The 22,611-nt window shown below is 41.7% G+C and overlaps 1 protein-coding gene across 1 annotated transcript in view; it reads left to right on the forward strand.

Annotated features, from left to right (window-relative positions):
* Window positions 1–5,502: 5,502 nt before the first annotated feature.
* Window positions 5,503–22,611, forward strand: part of casz1 (castor zinc finger 1) — an 87,771-nt gene continuing 70,662 nt past the window's right edge. The window contains exon 1 of the mRNA XM_061782045.1: window positions 5,503–5,885. Coding sequence (XP_061638029.1) covers window positions 5,837–5,885 — 49 coding nt within the window. The 5' untranslated portion in view covers window positions 5,503–5,836. The remainder of the gene's footprint in view (window positions 5,886–22,611) is intronic.

Below are 22,611 nucleotides of genomic sequence, written 5' to 3' on the forward strand. Positions count from 1 at the left end.
CATCTTCATTTCCGACACCTCCAGCTCTGCTTCCTGTTGTCTCTTCAGTGCCACTGTTTCTAATCCGTACATCATGGCTGGCCTCACCACTGTTTTATACATTTTGCCCTTCATCCTAGCATAGACTCTTCTGTCACAGAACACACCTGACACCTTCCTCCACCCATTCCAACCTACTTGGATCCGTTTCTTTACTTCCTTACCACTCTCACCATTGCGCTGGACTGTTGACCCCAAGTATTTAAAGTCTCTCGCAGGTCCTGAGGTCCTCTGGTACCAGCCTTTTAATTATTCTTAAGGCGAGAACAAAAACTTACATATTGGGTGCGTTCAGCCACTATGACCTGTGACTTTGGAACAGCCTGCAAGAGGGCATCAGGACCGTAGAGACTGTTGATGTTTGTAAGAGGAGGCTCAAGACTCGGCTACTTGGTTTAGCTTTTTATTATATATATAGACATGTATGTATTATTTACTTATTCATTGATTGATTTATTCATTATTTTTTGAACATATATTGATTTGATTGCATTTATTATTGTCCTTTAGTTTTAGTCCTGTTGTCTTTTAGTCTTTTTAACATTTTAAGTTTAACTCCAGTGTCTACTTATGGGAGCTTCCACACTGGGAGGTGTGTTCGGTGTGCCCGTGGGGATATCATCCTGCGGTTTCCCCGGGCCAGGGAGACTGGGAGGCTGTGCAGAATCTGAAGAGTTCATCCCAGTCTGCCCGAGTCATGGTGGCATCCTCTGTGGCTGTGGGCTGTGGCACCTCTCGGTGTGGATGGCTCCCACAGGTCGTCTTTCAACACCTGGATCTTCAGTGCCTTCCCATGTCTCTACACTATTATTTAATATGTGCTGTGTACATGTGGATGTGTCGGTGTGTTTGTGTGGGTGTGTTTTGCGTTTGTATGTGGGGATGAGAGGGGTGGGTTTGTGTATATGTCTTGATATTTTAATCGTCTGGTTTTATCTCTGTAAAACACTGTGTGTTGCATTTTAATGTATGAAAAGCGCTATATGAATAAACTTGATTTGATTTGATCTGGGTTTCGGATTCAGTTGCTGTGAGATGTTGTCTGCTGCACCTTTTGTTATCTTCAATGAAGTTGATAAAAAAAAAAACACCTCTGTGGAAGTAATTTCAACAAGCATCACATAATCTGTTTATGTGATTTGCTTTTCCTTTGGCTTTTTGTGAGACTTTTTCACCAAGGGCGGCGGTGGTTAGAGGAAAATAATATCCATCTGAAAGTTATTGTGAAATAAGTATGAATAAAATAATTCTCAGTGCAAAATGACTAGGGCAATGTCAAGTACATACAGTATGTCCAGTTAGTGTTGTTGAGTCATGATTGTCAGAGATGATTGCTAGTGTCATGTGGATAACTGAACGTAAGTGTTGTTTCTATTAAGCAATGTTTAGCGCTGTTACTAATTTTTTTTTGGTATGTTAGTACTTCCTGCTTTTTTTTTCTCCATTGCCGTGGGCTTGACTGGACTCCCAGACAGTATTTGGAAGCTTTTGGTGAACAAATGACTGATTTGGCTTATCTGTGACTGGTGATTTACATTTAAGTCCCATCCGTTGTGATGTTTGACAAGAAGGAGCACTGATTGAGCTGCAGACTAGCTAGTGAGCTTCTGGTTAGCTCCCGTGTGCTTGTGTGTGTGTGTGTGTGTGTAATTCTTTATGTTTTTACATTTGCAGTTGATTTCATTTTATGCTTATGTGACAGGTGATGTTGAATAAAACCCCGAAATGCATAAATTATATAAATTACCCCTTCTCATTAGCCATTAAGGTTAAGGGGGTGTTTAAAGATTGTTTTGTTGTCGTTTTTTTAATGATTGGTAATGATTTATACTCAATGGTTAACCTCTGCTAGTACTTGTATGTTTAAATGTTACTTAAATCATTGCATATACAGTTAATAAAGGATTTATGACCAAGTCAACCAAATCAAAGTTTGACCAGTATGACGGAACTCATTGTGGTCGAACTTTGCTATGGTGGTGCGGAATCCAAGTTCTCCTCTCCTCTCATGAAACAAAGTCTTTGGTTACAGGAATGTATAGTTTTGATTAAACTGATATTTTTTGACAGGCAACATAAGTTGACATGTATAAGTTAGATCGAAGCAGATCATGTTCATAACATTAATTACAAACTTCAGCATGATACTTTTTCCTCAAGGAGAGACCTTTTTTTGTCTTTATAATAATCTCTTGAGTCATCAAATTTTAGAAATTAACCAAAATCTGTTTTATGTACATACATTTTTTTTTTTTTTTGCTGACAACACTCAGCTGAAGGCAGAATGGTGTATCATTGCATGCTGGTTCACAGCCATAAACTTGTTCATTTCCCCTTTTCTCCCTCCAGTAAATGCTGCTAGGGCACCACCTTTATCCAATATTGTGCCCTTTTGTAGACTCTGCATTCTTTACACCAAGTCATGTTGACACTACAGGGTTATTATGTCCAAATGGTCCAGACGCACTTTGCATGCCACAGCGGGAAAAAACAGCCAGGCAAATACGAGGTTTGACTTATAAAGTATTCATTGTCACCTGGTAACGGCCGTCCTTTATCATTTCACCTGAAATTACAACGGAAACTGATAGCTTATCAGAGGGAGGCACGGAGAGAGAGTGAGTATTATATGACATGGGAACTCTATTTGCGTGAGAGATGGAACTTATTTGCTCTAAGCTAAAAAGTCATAAACATGTTTTTGTTTCTATTTCCTCTCTTTTCATTTACACTTTGTGATTTTAAGACACACCTGACCTTTATGACAGGCACTTTGAATTGAAGCGTGCGTCTTATAATAGTAAGTAACAATTGATTTGTTGTTATCCCTTTGCGCCAATGCTTCCCCTACAGCTGCCAAGTGTAACTACGAAATACCAATCGAAAGTGGTCATTCATAATGACTGCCAACAAGCTAAAGAAGTCAGGCCGTTGAATGCATTTGCTAAAAAGTAAAAAAACCTCTTGGCATGGTAACATCCATCCATCCATTTTCCGTACCGCTTATCCTCACTAGGGTCACAGGTGTGCTGGTGCCTATCTCAGCTGACTTCAGGTGAAAGGCAGGGTACACCCTGAACTGTTTGCCAGCCAATCACAGGGCACATATAGACCAACAACAATTCACACTGACATTCATACCTAATGTTCGGGCAATTTAGACATTAACCTACCGTGCATGTTTTTGGAATGTGGGTGGAAACCGAAGTACCCGGAGAAAACCCATGCAGGCACAAGGAGAACATACAAACTGCACACAGGAATTTGAACCTGAGACCTCAGAGCTGTTAGGTGGATGTGCTAACTAGTCGGTTACCATGCCACCGGCATGCTAATATTCGTAATTAATTTAGTAATACTTATATTACTGATTTTAACACCAACACTTGCTAGCATCACGTGAGGTGTCCTGGCTGGTACACTAATATTAACCATATTTTAAAGCATTTAAAGTCTTAAAAGACAGTGTATTAGCATCCATCCATCCATTTTCTGGACCGCTTATCCTCACTAGGGTCGCAGGCGTGCTGGAGCCTATCCAAGGTATCTTCGGGCGAGAGGCGGGGCACACCCTGAACTGGTCGCCAGCCAATCACAGGGCACATATAAACAAACAACCATTCGCACTCACATTCACACCTACGGGCAATTTAGAGTAATGAATCAACCTACCACGCATGTTTTTGAGATGTGGGAGGAAACTGGAGTGCCCGGAGAAAACCCACGCAGGCACGGGGAGAACATGCAAACTCCACACAGGCGGGGCCGGGATTTTAACCCTGGTCCTCAGAACTGTGAGGCAGACGCGCAAACCAGTTTCCACCGTGCCGCTAGATACAATTAAAGGTCATATTTTAAAATTGTTCTTGATAACTCGAGAACCTCTTTACAAACCACATCTGCCATTTCGAAGTGATTATATGGCAGATATGCAGCAGTTAAATCGATAAATATGATGCAGAATGCGCATTCTGCTTTTTGCATCCAGCGCCTTCCGCTCTTCGTCTCTTTCCGGCACTGTGACGTCACACGAGCCAAACATCCTGTTCATTCGGCGTTGTGTGCTATTGTTCCATGCTGTTGTTCCCGTCCTTGTATGATTTAACGATGTCACGATGGTTTATTGTGTGGCATTTAGTTGTACAAATGGTTCAGGCAGCGGCAAGAGTTTTTTTTTTTTTTTTGGCTTTCCAAGTGAAGAAGGAATACGTGACTAGTGGATAGGGAAAGTCAATCGACAGGTGAAGAAACGTGGTCAGCTATGGGTGCCTAGCAAGCATTCCAAACTCTGTGCCGATCACTTCGAACTGCCGTGTTTTGAGAAAGCATTGGATACACAGGTGTAGTTAGGCGGAGGCTGAAACCAGCTGAGGTGCAAACTATTTTTCCTACGGCCATCGGGACCTCCACTGCCAGCAAGAGAACAAAATCTTGCAGCCGCCACGATGCGAGCGAGGGGCCTACAATATATAGGAATACTGCATCCTATGTAAAAGCTTGTGTCGTGTCACTGAAACATATATGAATATATTATACGTATAGTTGTGCTAAAAAATATTGGCACCCCTGGGGTGGCATTATTTCAAGCCATGAGTGTATAAAACGACATGCTTTTGACATGCCGTCACATCGAGCCAGTGGCCACTCTCTTTTTCTGTTGTACAGCTGCTACTTGGCTCCTCGTCGTCGTCACTGTCTGATCGGCTCAAACATGTACGCGTTGACGATGCCAAGTTCAGTTGGGTGCTCCTATACGTCGAAATCCTCCTCCTCCACATATTCCAACACGTCGCTCGCCATTGCGTATAATGTGTAGCGCGCTGTGTTTGGCAATTGCAACGTCACTTCTGGTAGCCCTTGTGTGGGATAGAGTAACCGCACCCCGTTGGCTTGAGCTTCAGCTATGTTCGGGGAGGACTCAATATGCGTCATCAAAACCTAATTTTTAGCTAAACTATGATGGAAGTTACGTGCATGTATTACATAACATATAAACAATGCAAATATGAATTTTAACTGACCCCATAACATCTTTGTCATTTGCCCTTTAAATAATAGAAAATAATGTTGATTTATTTCTATAAATATTGAAGGTGACCACGGTATTGTTGTGAATTCAACAATTATGATTTTTGTTTCATTTCCATTTAGGTGCTTAGCAAAGTAACATTTGATTTTGGACTTATGCTGTGTATTCTGGCGTATAATAAAGAATGTAAATATACATAAATTACTTGTTTCTCCCTAAAAAGAGGGGAAAAAAAGCTCCCCTAATTTGAATGGATTCAGCACTGGCTCCTCCCCGAGAGGGTTGAAAGGCTAGAAGAGCACAAAGATGGAAAAGGCCAGCCCACTGAGGGAGGGAGTTACAAAAAAAAAAAAAAAAAAAAAAAAAAAGAGCACAGGGGCTCCTCTGCCATAATTTCCTATCAGCTTGTTGAGACGACATCACCAGCAGCTTGGTCTGTGCGTGTGTGCATGGAAGCAAAGCAGAGGGCGAGAGAGAGGCAGACGCACCACAGAGTCAGACAGAGGGAGGAGGCAAGTGGGAGGCTCCATATTCTCTCACCTACCTCCCCCAAAGCCACGGGAAGGAGGAGCCAGAGCCAAAGCTGCCAATCAAATCTGCTTGTGGCAGCCGGCATTATCTCAGCAACAAACTATTGACAGATTACATGTCAAGGAGTTTAGTGCATGATTGAAGAAAGCCCCCTTTTTGTTGTAGTCACTTTTCCACTTTATCTGCCCCTCCACCGAGCAACATTTGAATGACTTTCCACCAGAGTTGAGTAGTATTATGAAAGTTACATGTCTGAGAGGATTTAACTTCGACTTCCCTGAATATGGTGAGTACTCCTCTTCTTTTCTCACTTTGCCAGGTATGTTTTTTTTTTTAATGCAGACAGTTAAACGTGTGACTTTATCTCTCTCCCTTACACACACACACCCACACACACACACACACACACACGCATGCACACACAGGGGAAGTTGTTCCTGATTAAACTATGTGCCAGCGAGGACGGCATACTGTGTACAGTATACCAAAGTGTTGAAACACCCTTATTCATAGCACTTTTCGGAGTGTCCAAAGGTGACTGCAATATCAAATATGATTGCCTCCCGTTCACTGAGTGTTGACACCATAAAGCACACGTGAAGAAAGTTCACAGGACCAGTTTCATGTTCTCTTGCCTGTCACTTTCTTTCTTGTTTTAAAATGAATTCTCATCTATTTGTGAGCAGGCCAGCACATTTTTACTGTACAAATACAGGTGTTGGTTTTCTCCACATAGGCACTGACAATGCCATTAGGATAGAATGAATGGCCTAAGGATTTGTTGCCAAGGGGACAAAGCAAACAAACTGTTTTGTTGTCAGACATGTAAATGGTGCAGGTCAGTCACTCGCCCACCTTTTCAGGTAATTCTGAGTGGTGTATGTGTTGTGTAATGATGTACACTTAAAAGCGATGATCAGATTAAAAAGTACTGTATGTGCTTGGTTTCCAGAGAATGGCATTGTGGCAAAAATGCTGTTTATTTCTACTATTTGGTAATTCTGGGAATGAACTTTTCCTGTTGTATCTGAATTCAAGCGGCTGGGTGTCATTGGATTTTCCTCTTCAGGGAAGGGTTTGCTTTTATTATAATAATTAGTATAACAGTAACATTTAGTTCTTTCTGTATTGTGTGTGCGTGTTTTTGTTTATGCATTTGGATGCCTGTAATGTTTATACGAGTGTGTTTTCTGTTGGCATCCACTGATGCGCGTGTGTGTATGTGTGTGTGTGTGAGAGAGAGAGAGAGTGAGAGAGAGTGAGTGTGTGTGCATGCATGCGTTTGTGTATATGAATAATTGCTGTACATTTTATATAGTATAACACAATATATCACCCCTTAAATAACTTTCCACGTTATGTGTGTTTATATATATATATATATAGTTATAGTTATAGTTATGGTTACTGTATGTATAGTTATAAGTAGAATTGATGGGAATATTTGCTTTACTGCTGCTCAATGGTAAATAATGTTGTTTTACAAAAATATTAAGATGCAGAATTATTTGTCTCACATTTTTTTCGAAACTGGAATTGACTCTAGTCAGCCTTGCTTTAGACTTATTTTTAATGTTTGTATGACACTTCCTCTGTTAGCAGTTTTTTGTTACGTCGTTGTTCAAAGCCCATCATATTGGCACCTCAGCACGTGAATATGGAGAAATTAAAGGGTCGTTCGCGTTACATTTAAGTAGATGTTGTCCACGAGGGCAACAGAACCACAAACTCATGCGAGTCAGGCTTGCGGGCTCGCCTGTCATGTGTGGTCACTGTCGGTGAGCGCTGTGCACTTTTAGTTGAGAATAACAAGAGTTGAGTGAGACTCTTATCACGACACACCCTAATTTCAAACTTTTCGCCAGCACGGAAGATGTTCTTCTCCCCCCGTATGTGTCGTAATGTTGATTGCTTTCACCCTCACGGAGTTGTCTCATTAACCCTTTGTGGCACCCTCCATCTTTTATAGCCTTGCACAAAACCAGGATGAAATGAGGGAGGAAAACAAGTCGTGGTCTGAAGGGCCTCAATAACCTTATATCACAATTTAGCCATAACCTGAATCATTTTGATGTCTAAGCAATAAAATATGCTGTTGCGCTCCTATTTCTCCTGCTCCTCGGATGACAGTAAATTAACATTTTTTAATTAAACTAGCCAGAATTTTTTTATTGGGGGGCTGGGTTATGCTAATAGGAATGTTGTGTACAGCAGATTAACAGAGTTTTGAAATAAATTTCACAGGCAGACATTTAGATGGGGGGAAAAAAGTGAGTCATTGTCTTAAACCTCTTTCATCACGATTTCTCCTGGGGATTCCTTGAGTTCTGTGAGTCTTGTGGAGTTCTCCTCAGCAACGAGCCTCTGTCAATGGATTAAAAATAACAAAAAAACATTTATATCTTTGAAATCCATTTCTTCTATCAAAACAATAACATAGATGAATTTGATTATATGAGGCAATAACATATTCAAATCAAACCCCCCGCCCTCCAAAAAATACCTTAACAATTTAAGTGACTTTTTTTTGCTGTACATAAGCCACTAACACATATTTTACATTACAGGATTTTATTTTTATTTTTTGATTTAGATTCATTTTATGTTGTTGTTTAAATAAAATTTTCAGAATGTAAGACTAAATAAGAGGAACACTGGTTGAAGATTATTGTAAAATACAGTAATTAATGTAGCATATATGCTCCCAGTTCTTGATTGATGTTTTGCATGCGCGTGTGCGCTGTAGTGTGTGTGTGTGTGTGTGTGTGTGTGTGTGTGTGTGTGTGTGTGTGTGTTTGTTTCTTGGTTTGTGCAGAGGGAGAAGAAGGAACAGACAGGAGACAAGGGGAGGGAACCATGTGTGTGCGTGTGTGTATGTGTGTGTGTGTGTGTGTGTGTGTGCATGCGTATGTGTGTGTGTCTATGTTAGGGGTAGACAGAGAGAGAGAGAGAGTGGGACAGCTGAGTCCTGATTGAGCATGTGCCCAGTCATCAGACACCATGCACCATAATTACCTTACCACCATCTTTTAATACCCAAATCACACCAACTGGCCTTTTAAATTTTTTTTAAGGAAACAATTGTGATCAAACGGTGGGATAAAGTCCAGAAGCACGTGGGCTGTCTTGCATCTTACTGCAGTAGTGCAAGTGTTGGCGGCTACTTGATATGGGCCACGGGTAAGGCAAGTGGCATCAACACCCCCTTTCTTCACGGCTGCGCGCTCATGCAGTGGCCGGCACCTAATTAAAACCTCAAAGCTCCCCATCACCAATATGGAGTAATGGCCTAATTAATACTCTGCGAAAAAATATTACAGATTGATAAACAGGTTGCACCTTGGGTCTTCACTGCTTTTAGTGTCTAAAATATTAAACCAAAATGAAACTTCTATTTTGCACATTTTTGTTGAAATATAGTTGTTGTTAATAAACTGAAAAGGCTTCATTGTTTATTAATATTCTGGCACAACAAATGAAAATCTAAAATAACATTTTTCAAAAAGGAAAAACGAAAGACGCCCCCAGTAAATTGTATCCTTCTCCTAATCTTACATGCAAAATTAAAATTTCACAGGGGGAAAATAAAAGAAATAATCTCAAGTCATTGATATGCCATATAAGAGGGCAAAATGGAAAATGAAGAGGTAATTAGCAGAGTGGAAGACTTTGCCGTGTTTGTCTGAAAGCGCGGTCTCCACCGGCCGTGAATGAATTTGCATGCTTCGCTTATCGAGGCGCACTTATTAGGCGGGCTGAAAGAGAGATTAAGCCGGCGCAAAATGTGGTGACTAATCCTTTTAAATGTGGCAGCGGGTCTTTAGGTGCAAACTGGGCGGCCCGCGTGTACGTTAGCTGCAGTGGAATGTGACGGCTCGCAACTTTGATGCAAGGAGACAGCGGATGCGGAGTTCAGTCAAGACGCTGATTGGTGATCATCTCCTGACCCTCTTATCTCTACAACCAAAACACTACGTGGGGCCCCTTATTAGATTTTTAAAACAATTCTTTGTCCCATATTTGAGTGACAAAATAAAAAAAGTGGGGTGTTTCAATTTTGCGTGACAGTGTGGCTTTTTTCTTGATGAACATGTAAGGAACAGAGAAGTTTTATCCTCCTCCCCTCCCTTGCACTGGGAGTGCGGAAATATTTGTTCTGCTGAGTTACCGAGCCAGTAGCCCTGTCCTCATCCGTAATTGGCTGCAAACATGAATGTCTAAACACTGCCCGCACTCACTCTGCACTTCAGCTTCCACCTCCTGCTTGTGCTTCATGGTGACATTAAGGTCAGCAATGATTCCTTCTCTGAAGGCCAGCTGCTCATTTTTGTCTGTGCCAACGGAAAGAGAGAAAGAGAGAAGGATAGAGAAGAGATAGAGTGGAGCAAGAGTTTGCTGTATTTCTTTCCTTTTTTTAGTTGGTAACTTGATAGGATTACATGGTTTTGGAGCCTACACCTGTTAAGAGGCTGTTAGAAGAACAGTTGGCGGTCCCGTGGCCGTGCAGCTAAGCTTTTTTTTTTTCCCTATCTGCTGTCCGTTCTGTCGCCTTGTGGGGATTTTACCCGGCATGTACTCAGGGAGTTTATTTCACAGGACTCCTGCCACAGTGGAGGCTTGTGCTCCTTGTGACATGCGAGTATGTGTTGGAGTGTGTATCCTGCATTGGTGTGTGTGTACGGCCGCCCTCCCCTCTCCTGAGACTCATTGTCTCCGTGCAGTCGTGCTTCCCTCTCTGACCTCAGTCACACGGGCCGAGCCACCCACGCAACAACGTATCAGCAACACAAACAATTCAATTTTGGTTTGTTTTTAAGCTAGGGTTGGGGACAGGTGTTGGCAGAGTTGTAAAATGCCCAAATACTGGTTAAACCAGACTATTTAAATGATTAAGGGTTAGGTTGAGAACATTTGTGCATATTTTAGGCGTGCCAAAGACCTGTGTCAATCAAAAATACTTTTGGAAGGAGTGGAGAAATGAGTAATGCATAAAATGTCCTGCTTGTTTTCTCTTGTTCGTCTATTATTTAAGAGAAAAACAGTCAGGAATTGTTGTCTCAGGCCGGGAGAGCGATTGCGCAGGAGGCTGTTTGGAAGTGGTGACGGTTATCAGAAAAATCACATTACAGTTGGGTGTTTGGCGCCTGGGTGCAATGTTTCCCACTGCCTTATTTGGCATTCAGCAGCTTCGTCACTTTCTGTGGGCCTTCAGCACCTGTTCCCCCTATTGTGCTGGAATTTTCTATATTTGGCAGGATGTGGGGACTCTTTGGATTTGTGCGTAGGTCACAGTTTGTACTAGTTCGAGAGGTATAAACTTGATATTCTCATGTCTATTTTTGTTTTTCTCCCGCAGTTGTTCAGCAGACAATATTAGACAACATGATTCACCCCGCGAGGATGAAACATTTCTCAGCGGGGCTTCTAAATGTCATGTATGATATTGGCACGTCGCGTTTTCATGGCCGCCAATGATCTCCCTTCTGAAGTGCAAGAGAAATTAAAAAATGAGCAGAGTTAATAGATGTCTCGGGCTAACTTTTAATTGTTCTGATATGTAATCGCGAAATGACAATAAAAAAAGGAGGACGGCCACTTTAAGCTTTATCACTCCTGCTCTGCGCTCAAAGTGTCATGTCCATAACAGCACCACCTGATCTACAGAGTAAAATAACCGCTTAGGCTTATTGTTTGGACAATATTGGAACCCTCCACCACCACCACCTCCGACGCCCCAGCTCCCCTCTCTGCTTCGCTCCCCTCTCCCTTGATTCATTTCACCCACTGTCCTCGGCTGCTGGAAAATGGCGTTAATTTTTTTATTACCTGTTTGACTCTCCAGCCTTATTACTGTAGCCCCTTAATGTTCCCTGTAACCGTGGAAACCAGATGAATAAATGTCCGCCAAAGAAAATGAGATGATTAAACAGGTCACCCTTGCAAAACAAATTCGCTTGGTCGAGCGCAATTTGTGTACCAAGCGGCTGTTTTAACTGTTTGCTAACAAGGGGATTGTTTGCCAGACTCATTCAAAAGAGGACGGGGGGCTTGGGGGATGAAGATATCTTGGAGGGAAGGGGGTTGATTGAAGAGATAACATTTTAGATGGCTATGCAATTTGTCTCAACGCTTAATTCTTCCTGATAGCCTGGTGTATGTTTATGATTTAAAGTTCCACCTTCATCCTTTGCGAGCGACACTTTTTGCTGGCTGCAAGCGAGCATGTGCATATTTAAATCATGTTGTTGTCAGCGGCATTTGGTGTCTGATCATCAGCAAGTGCAGTGGCAAATAGAAATCCACTCATTTATGTGACAACCAATCATTACTGCTAATTGTCCTTGAGGCCATCTGTATAGGGTGGCTCGTCTTCTGTGTGTGTTAGTACGGTGCTCGTCATGGAAGTGCTCGACCCAACTCGTAGTCGGCACAAAAAACATCAGATAGGCTCCACTGCAATGACAAATGTCTTCATCCCACCCACAAAAATGATAGCACAAATCCAATCATGGTGGCAAATGATCACAATGTTGGATTCTCGTGTTGCCCCTCTGCATTACCATCATGCTCCAAGTCTACTGTGCTGATCAGTTTTCTGGGAGAATTAGAGGGATGAAGCCACATAACCAATCCAACTTGTTAAAGTCTGGGATGTGGCTGCTGTGTTGTTCATGGAGGGATGCCAACGCTTGTGCCACTTAAGGGTGTTGCCTGTTCGCACTGATGCACCACCAGCACTTACTGCATTTCTGCTATTAAAAAAAAAAATAAGCCATATGGGTCTCACCCCATACCAATATTTCCTGATACAAATCCCAATTCTTTGTCCCACATTTGGCCTTAAAAATAAGAGTGGTCATTGCTTAGTGGAGAGCCATGGCCCTTGCTGAGTGCGTGATAGTGAGCCATCTTTTTTTTTTTTTTCCCTTCCACTGGCAGAGGGGGTATTTCATCCCAATACCGGGACACTATAGCTCAAAACTGAAAAGCACTTATGCATTATTGATGTTTTAATTTGTGCAAATGCCCAAGTCTTTGTTAAGTGATTATAGTGCTACGGAGATAACAGGGGAGGTACTTTTCTATGAAACAAGAGCTTGCTTGCCAGCCGCACCGGGAGGCCATTGAACTAAATCTAACAAGCTTCTACTCTGCTTAGTGAGACGGAGCTCGCGTTGAGAGGGCTGCTGGTTGAGAGGGAGCAAGTGAAGAGAGTTGACTCTAAATATCAACAGATAAGAAAAGAATCAACCGTTGATCTTTCGTCCATATTTCAGCTACACCCCTCCCGTTTATGATGCATGGTTTATAGGTCTTTTACATCTCTTATCAAAAATTATTTGATGTAAATACAATAGAACTGACCTGAAAAACCCTATGTGCAAATACTCCTCATGGCACACTAGAAACTGACCTTGGAGGGAGGGAAAGGGGGAATGCAAAGTTGTAATGCTTGCAAAACAAGCCAATAAAATAATGCCCTATTGAAAGGAGGGAGTTTGGATAAATATAAAAGAGATGAGGAGCAATGATTAACTCAGAGCAAAGGTTATAAAGGATGACATTTTTTTTTCTAACCACAGTACCTCCTGTAATATGAGTGGCAAATGCAGTCACCCCTCGAAACTAGAATTGGATATTTACTGCCACAGTTCATCCAATCTTCAGCTTCACTCTCAATCACTAGTTACTGTGTTGCAGGTGTTTTATTGTTTTTTGTTAGTTTTTTCTTTTTGTGTTTCGGGGCTTTATTAGTCTCAATTCTAGAAATGCCAAATTGCCTAGGTTTTGGCTAAGCTTTCAACATTTGTCACTTTACTTTTCACTCTACGGCTGTATTCATGAAGAAAGGCAGCTCGAGTAGAACCAGCCTTCTGCTTTGAGGTCCCCAATGGAGGTAAAACACAAGAGCAGGCATGTATACACGCACACACACACACACACGCACACACTCCCTTACCAAAGCATTTACTGCTTTATTAAGCTGTCTCATGAACCTACCAGCAGAACATGAAAATAAAGAGGCGAGGGGGGAAAAAGGAAAAGCCCATATTACGTAAATGATTTTATGTCATTTGTGAACTACAAAATGATCACTTTTATTGTGTGCGCAGGGAGAAGAGAGCCAGAAAAAAAGAGGTTCACTTAGAAATTCTGAATTTCAATTAGCGTATGTAATCGGAACCTGCTGGCTTTGATAGACACTTTTTTTCCTTTCAGTAAGACTACAGCAGCACTTGTAAAACATTAATTAAGCTGCCTTTTTTTTTTTTAAGGAGTAAAGTGTGCTTTATGCAGCCTCTGTTCCCCAGTTACCTCACAAGAGCTTTAATCCAAATCATTGGAAAAAATAAAAAATAATCAAATGGAGTTGTTTAAAACATGAAAGAGACACCAGTGAGTGGATGATATCATGTGAGAGCTTACTTAGCCTTTTGCTGGAGAATTGAAATGCATCCCGGGCTCAGTGAAACCTAAGCCGGGCGTGGGAGAATAAGCCTCTATTTTAATGTCTTTCTACCTGACAGATGACTTTATACTGTGTTTTGTATCACATTGCTCCGACATATCAAATCATTGATTATTAATTATTTAATTGACAGGTAATACTGCTGTCATGATAATATCTTCCTGACTATTCTAAAAAGATTATATGCAATAAAATTCTAAGCTTTGCTCTCCATAAGAGTCAAAGGGATACAACACGTTGAATGATAAATACTGCTTAACACGAAAGGTTCTTACAGTTATTCCACTGACATGCTTCCGACTTCTTTTCTATGAATAAATCCAGACATAAAATGGTGTAGTTTATTTCCAACGGAGCATTTACTAAATTCATACGTACATTATGTCTCAGGTATAAAAAGGAATGTTAAAGATGATTATTCTTTTTAACTATTAGGAAACAAATTCGAATTTTATGCCATCTACCTCTTGGAATATATAGTGAAACGTGTCCCTCAAGTACACATACGCTCTTGCACAGACTATTGTAAATCCTCTGACAGTGGGAGATGAGTACACATAGAGATGATACATTAAAAGTGCCATAACTCGCACACCCAGCAAAGCTAAAAAATCAATTGGAATGGATAGTTAAGCTGGCCCCTAAAAATCAATGAGCAATTCATGTCCTTGATCACAGTGAGTGTCATTCCTCTCAGTGTTAGACCCAGCCAAGGGACGAATACCCTGCTTGCTATTTATTCACATTCAGAACAAATTCATAGGAAACCTGAACACACAACATAGCATTCTCATATATTTTAAGATAGTGTTAAATGATGTTTGGATATTTTGTAAAGGCCAACCGGTAAATAAACCGCTGTAGTCAAAATAGCAGTTTCAAATTTCCTCAGTCAAGTGTTGTTTTTAAACTGCAAAATGATGCAATTCAAGGACATTGTACACCAGGTTTGGAAAGTAGAGATGACCACACACAACACAACACACACACACACACACACACACACATATATATATATATAAAATACATACAAAAGTGGGGGTGTTCCAAAATAAGAGGTTGAAAACTCTGTTTCAAAATAGTAATTTTGCCCTTATTAATGCCATTAGTGTAACAGTCATAGTCGATCAAATCAAGGGATGACCGAATCTCCTCCTCTGTCTCTGCGCTGTGACGGGATCATGTCACCAACAATTTGGCCATTTTGATTTGATGAGGGAAGTTTACTGTGCGGTCAAATCCTCCATGCTGAATGATTCCTACTACTTTTTTCCTCTCCCTTCTCTTCTCTGCTCTTTGCATGGACCGAATTAACTCAGCCAAGGAAGTTACATGTCCATCAGTGTTTGTTTGTTAGTGATCAGAATTATGCATCAATGACTATGAGGAGTTGTGTTAGAGATATTCATGAACATTTTATGCAACCCTTTTGAGCATTTTGAAAATGTTCAAGTGTCCGGGTAACCTGAGAATATTCTCGACCATTCTGTATAACCTCCAGATGAAAGATACCCATTCAACAAGTACAAATTCATGTTAACTCCAAATTTTGTTCAGGGTATTATAAATATGGATGAAATATTTTTACGAAAGTGTACAGTTCGATGCTGATCCAAATAAGGTTTTTGTGGCCTTGGTTGGTTGTGCTCTGCTGTGTGCCATTCTACTTCAAATTTGAACACTTCAGACATCAATTTCCTATCGCCAGCCTACTTTTGTGCCTGCTCTTAGTAGAAGTGATCCATTCTTAGAGAACTACTATATTTTTAACCCAGATTTAGATAACGGCACTGTGACAAGCCGCAATCAATTCCCAGGTTATTTCCGGCCTTTCCTGTCACTCACGTGTCCTGGCCGGCTTTGAGAGTAAAGACCAGTACAGGGCAAAGCTTCAACCCAACTTATGTTTGTGCAACGACATATTTAACCCCCAAATCTAAAATGCTCTTTTCTGAAGCCTTTTGACACCACGCAACAGGTGGTGGTGTTTTACAGCCCATTACTCCAGTCACATTTGAAAGGGTCATTCAGGTCCGCAAGCTAAATACCTCAGATTTGGGGAGAGGGCCTTGGAAGCAGTTGTCACCGAGCGATCGGTGGAACAGTTGCTCATCCCCACATTGAGGTGCGAAATTTTCCAGCAGCTGCCACTTTTCCCCTTCATTTCCAATAAAGCAGAAATGAGTGTTTGTGGCAACTGGAGGGGGAGGGGCCAACGGATGTTGTGTGCACTGCCACTCACAATGTCAACCGTGTGTGTCCTCCTCTAGCCGGGTTACATCTCTCGTCAGCTGCCAATCAGAATGCGTGGCGACGTGGTGAGCCTAGCGTGTTTCCACTGTCTGGTGTTTTCTTTTTTTCTTTTTTAGTTTGTTTTTTTGTGTCCGGCATCTTAAGTCCAAAATAACATAATGGAGTTTTTCTCGCCTGCACCATCCTTCTTGCTGCCATTTCCTTTTCCTCTCCCTCACTAGCCCCCCCAATCCATCTGCATCATGTCGATCTGTCAGACTGCCAGTGTCTGTTCCAATTAGATTCCACTTAATTCACGTAACCTCGATTAACACGCAATCAAGCCCAGATAAATCACGTCCTTTAAGTTCCCCCCTCTGCCTCTGCTGTGTTGCTTTGCATCACTCACTTTTCCCCAACAAGCTCCCTTCCTCTGCCGCGCTCCGTGCTCAAGCTATATAAAATCACGACTTTTACTTTCTGACCAGACTATGTGTGCATCACACCGATGTTTCCCATCATTTAAAAACGCCTCTTATGTTTTAAAAACTCTTGCCGCTGCCCTCTCACCCCTGAAGATGAAGGTGTCCTAATTACATCTTTGGTACAAAAGGTACTAGAGACACCCCGTGTCTGTGTAGTCTATTGTCTCTGTGACCTTTTTAGCTAGCGGACAATTGGTTTGACTAGATTACAAATTAAGACACAGCACCAGGCACTTAGGCAGCAACTCTGTTAGAGAGCAGTTGTGTTACTAGCAGTTTGTGAAGGCCATATATATGAAGCACAGAATTCATTGACTATAAAAGGACATTTATTTTCATGATAACTACAATGAGCCCTTGCCAGCGGCAGGAAGGTAAAAAGAGGGGGAAAAAATTACTGTGCAACTTGGGATACACAACTGATTATAGTTCTTTCAACAAAGTTAATAATTCACACTGTTTATGCTAATAGGCAAGAGGAATGTTGAATAACCAAATGGCAAAAGGTAGTAAAAACACAAACCAAAGAGAAACAACCGGGGGCACTGAGAAAGCACACGCAGCACTCCTGGGGTCTTCTTTTATTAATCACAGCTAAAAGTGCTAACACTGACATGTTGAACAGATTAGCCTCTTTAATAACAGGGCGGGTCAACATGGCTACTGCTGCTGATCCATGAGGATATCCTGTAGGGAGGTGAATACCTTGTGTGTTCGATATCCTGACCTGTACCTCCATGGGCTCGGCCCCTGCAAAACACTCAACCCAACCTGTTTATTCACTGTAATAATAGTAAACAATAGGTCTCACTCTTCCTTTCTTTGTCCTTTTACCTGCATTCTTTTGCTTTGGAGTGAACTTTTTGCAGACTTGTTGTAATATGAGCGCATTAGTGCTTTGCCGCGTTCACCCGCTTTTTGTTTAGTACAAACTCATTACATGAATATCTCAATGCTAGTTAGAGCTGACAAGGCCTGCTGCAGTGCAAATAGGGCTTGGATTTAAAATTACATGAGGCTATAACAAAAGCTCACATTTGTCAACTTCTTTCCTCTGCTGCTTTTTAATGCCTAAGCCTCCCTAACAATGTAATCAATTTGGGACTTTTTGCTTGTAGTACATTGTAATACACATATACATCTGTAATAAATGTTCATCAGAAAGTTGTGCGTGTTTTATTTAATTAGTATTGGATGCAAACACAATGACTATTGAATAAACACCCGATAGCCCTCTGCTCTGTCTTTTTCCATTTATAAACTCTGCCCTCTGCCACAACAATGTCGCACTGTCTCTTTAAACAGGGTGACAGTTTTCACTATAAGTCGAGCTATTTTTTTCTCTCTCTTTCCCAGAGAAAAAAGTGGAATAACGCTGATGAGTTTTAACAGCTTCAGCCAGGCGATGGGCAAATATAATAAGTGTTTTTGTAGACGCCACCAGTGATTATCTCATCTAGGCATTTGGGGTGAATGTAGTGGATTTAGAGGCTTGCCTCCCATTGTGCTGACATCACCCTTTCACAAACCAAATTAAATCATGGTTAAAATCATTTGAAACTCTCCCAGAGTCTGTTTCAAATGACTAAACAATGAAAGTCTGGGAACATTTTAAAGGGTACCCTGTGTGCATTTGGGTGTGCGTGCCGATGTATATGGACATGAGTGCGTTTTGTCATGGGGGTTGGGGTCATTATGTTGAAATGGGGCCAATTTTACTCTCATAGTGAATAATGAGATAAGACCCTCAATGACCACTTGGCCATAGCTTAACAATACGCATTTATGTAGACATTGCATTTTCTGGACTTGATTATTTTTCATTGTATTTGTACTACGAGGAACCATGTTTGGTAACATAATCATCAGTCTAAATGGACACCACAATGCGCCTCAGTATAAGACAGTAGAATTATATGACTCCCCTCCCCAGTCAATCAGCAAAGAAAGGTAATGATGATGATTTAAACATGTCTCGACTTTTTTTTATACCACTATTTGAAATGACTATAGTTTATTACCGGGGTTTCCAAACTTTTTCTTTCATGGGCTGCATACAGAAAAATCGAAGGAGGCAAGGGCCAGTTTGACATCTTCAATTTATTTAACACACTAAACTAATCTATCAGTGTAGGTAACGCTATGAAAAGGTATAATATATTTATTTGTATATTTAATGTTTATTGAAAAGAAAAAAAAAAAGCTAGGTAACAAAGCAAAAAGTTCATGATTTTCAGGATTTTGGCCGGCAGTCCTTTATCCCGATAGAAAAGATCCACCCCTGCACTGAGCAACAGCAGAATCACATCCCCACTTTTAGAACCTAAGCTGACCTTGGCGTAACAACGTACCATATGATATGGGATTGGTTGAAAACAAGAAACTGATAAATGAGAAGGAACTTCTGCTCTTCTGCCTTGAAACCCAGTGTAGAAAGTTAGTACTGGAGTACAATGCAGGCAAATGACAAGGCCCATGTCTAATGTTTATTTTATTCTGTACCACGGGATGCTAAAAAATGGATGGTGGGCTACAAATGGCCCCTGGGCTGTTGTTTGGACACCCCTGGTTTATTATTACTGAATAATAAATTATATAATTATTGATACTATTATAATATATAAATTTGTTTCAGAATTTTCCCCCCAAAAATTACCAAATTGTTTTCTTTTTTTAAGTCCAGTAATGTACTAAATGAAAAGAACATTCAGATTTCCATGTAAGAAAGTAAATTATATAAAGGGCATAGTGCACAGTTTGATGCATTGGAATTATTTATTAATTATTTATACAGGCAAATAAAGATGTAAATAGTTTTTAAAACACTGATGTCATTCTGTTATCGCTGTTGTTTTGTTTTGTTTTTACAACGAAGCAATGTAAAAAAAATAAAAATAAAAACCCTTCCCTTGGTTTTAAATTTGTCCTTCTTTTTAAAATCACTCAAATCCCAAATTGGATTTAAAGGAATGTTGTCCCATATTTGGTTTTGCTGCAAGTCACCAATAGGATAAGCTTCTATAGCATGACAGGAACTCACTGGGAGTCATCAGCTGTTTCACCACTTGCGTGATTGTGCTTGCCACCTGTGACCTTGTGAAATGGACAAGAGCGGAGAAGAAACGTGACTGAGCGCTTGTGTCAGCCGAGTCAGTGAAGGCGAAGTGGCGAAGTGCGGAGGTGCGCGGAGGTAGTGCATGACGAGGGGGGAAGTTACTAAAGGCCTCAACTCAGCCCTTGTGTCCTGATGTGACAGGATTAGCTAAGCCCCGGTGAGCAGGGCTGGTACTGCGTGTGTGTGTGTGTTGGGGGTGGCGTGGGCTGGGGGGGAATGGGAACCCAGAACTGCTGCTCGCCACCAGCCGAGCCAAGACAAGACATGAGAGATCAACAGCGAATGGGCCTGTCGCTGCCATTAGGCCTTCATCATCACCCTCCTCTTCCACCGATGGGAGGGGGCCAGACCATAGAAGCCACGGCCAAGGCAGTCAAGATGCCTTGGGTAGGGGTGGGACACAGTGGGGGACAAGTGGGCGGGCAGCTGGGGCTAAAGTGAACGCGGGTAGGGAAATGATCCTATTAAATTGAATTAAAGAGGCAGTCTTCATTTACCCCCAAGAATGATGGATTTGGCTAATTAACAATGTTAATGGCGACTGGTTAAAGAGGGCAAAGGAAACCAGTGATTGCAGACTAAAAGGGCCAGGTCGCTTGTTGGCAATTCTTTTAGAAATGCTTCCAGACGGTGACGCTCGTGCGTCTCTGTATGGTTTGCAAGGTGTTCTATCTTTGTATCACCATGAAACGACGGTGGCTGTAAGTTGATCTGAACGCCAAGCATCAAATGTTGTTGTTTACGGCAGAGGCATGTAAAATAAAAGTGTGGGTTTAGCAACGCTATAGTTCGCAGTAGTGAGTGCAATTTACCAGTTTAATGCCCTCATCCTGAAAATCTAATTATGGCGGTTGCACTGTGTGTGTAATGTACAGTGCGTGTGTTTGCATGCATGCAAAAAAAAAAAAAGGCACAATGTGTTGTGCTTGTGTGCCTGCATTTTCACTTTGGTCATTGCACAAACGCTATCTGCATGTCCTTAATTCTGGATGATGTGCAGGCCTCGGGCAGTGTGTGTGATGGAGAGGTTGCCAGTGTGCCAAGTTGGAGTGATCAGGCGGAGGGGGCCGTGCGCCGGCCCTCACCCCTTCTGAACAATCCCATCGCAGCCCACCGCTTGTCCTGTTGTGCGTTGCCAGTTTTCACTGGAGCCAAGTAGAAGCGAGTCGGGCCCGCAAAGGAGCCAGATTTATGGTCGCTGTGCGGGGGCAATCTGCAGCTCGTCTATTGCTTTGGAAATAATAGCTAATCCCTGAGAACAACTTTAGTTAGCTTCATTTACATGATGCCAGCCATTTCCGTAATAATTCTGCTTCTTCATTACACATGCAGGATGTATTTCACCCTGCATTGTTTGAGGTCAGTCGTTTTTCTTTCGACGCAAAGCGGCGTGCGCAATCAATTTTGACAGTTGCAAAGACGTACACTCGACCGTCCATTACTCTGGATCATGTGTACGGCAGCTTACCTGCACCCTGATTAGGCAGAGGGTGTCCTCAGTAAGGGGATCAAGTAATTTTATGCTACTTTTCCCCTCTCAAAAAAAAAGGAATTAACACCGCTGTTGTAGGCGCTTATGTGCGAACAAGCGACTGTGTGGAAAAAAACAATCTCATCAAGCAGGAGGCCGTTTGCTTAGCAAGAGCTGACAGTCTTTGTGTATGTAAATGAAGAATTTAGACTAATGGAGTTGAACCATTTCTAATTTTGTGATGGCAAGAGGATTTTGATTGAAAGTAATTAAGGAAGCTAGCTGTAAAATTAATTAAAGCAAAAGGAGGAGGGGTGGGGGGACTTTTATTGGATTGGTTAGCGATATAGCTGCTGTCAGGCAGGGGGACAAATGGGGGTGACCTGGATTCTCTGCCCTCCCTCCTCCCGCTCGGGACTTTTATGTCACTTTAATCTCCTTAGAGCGGCTGGTGTGCATTTGTTCGAAATAATCAAGGAAATATGGTCAGAAATTGTCAGCTTTCAGATCTAATTTACCTGACAGCCTCGCAAGTGTGTGTGTACACGCAAATATGTGACAGTGGCAGGTCCCTCTTTTTTTCTTGTCCTCCCCTCAGCTTTGCGGAAAATGCTTTTGACAGTCTTGAAAGCATCTCGCTTGTCGGAGGGCAGGGCGGGGGGGGCAAGGAACTTGGGTGGCGTTAAGATGGACATTTCAATGAGGTGTGTTTGGCCCCTGCATAGCACCTCTAACCTGGGTGCGTGCGTGCGTGCGTGTGCGTGTGTGTGTGTGTGTGTTTACATACTTAATTCCCTGTAAGATATTGTCGGTCCGGATATGTCGGGACCGCTGTACCTGTACTTCCAACCTACTGTTGTCTGCAAGTTGGCCTCCAACGAGCAGAAGCAGATTACTGCTATGACAAAGCCTGTTACAGCTACTTAACTAGTGACAAATAAGATTGGACAATCATGCGCAAATAGAATTCTTGTCCCCTTACCTATAGCTATGTATAATATTTCTGCATATTCTGGTTTTGTTTTTTTTTACACCATAAAAACATAATTGAATTATGATTTTATGGTGTAAAACACCATAATTCAATGGCAGTTTAAAATATCAACCCCCTCATGCAATATGTACTAAACTAATAAGCAGCCATAAAATGGCCTTGCTAATGTCCTGTGACATCTATATGGCTTGGAGCTGTATGGGGTCCGTATTAAAGTCCACGGGGGTCCCAATGATTCCACAGTG

Source organism: Phyllopteryx taeniolatus, chromosome 1 (genome assembly GCF_024500385.1).
Source record: "Phyllopteryx taeniolatus isolate TA_2022b chromosome 1, UOR_Ptae_1.2, whole genome shotgun sequence".
NCBI lineage: Eukaryota > Metazoa > Chordata > Actinopteri > Syngnathiformes > Syngnathidae > Phyllopteryx > Phyllopteryx taeniolatus.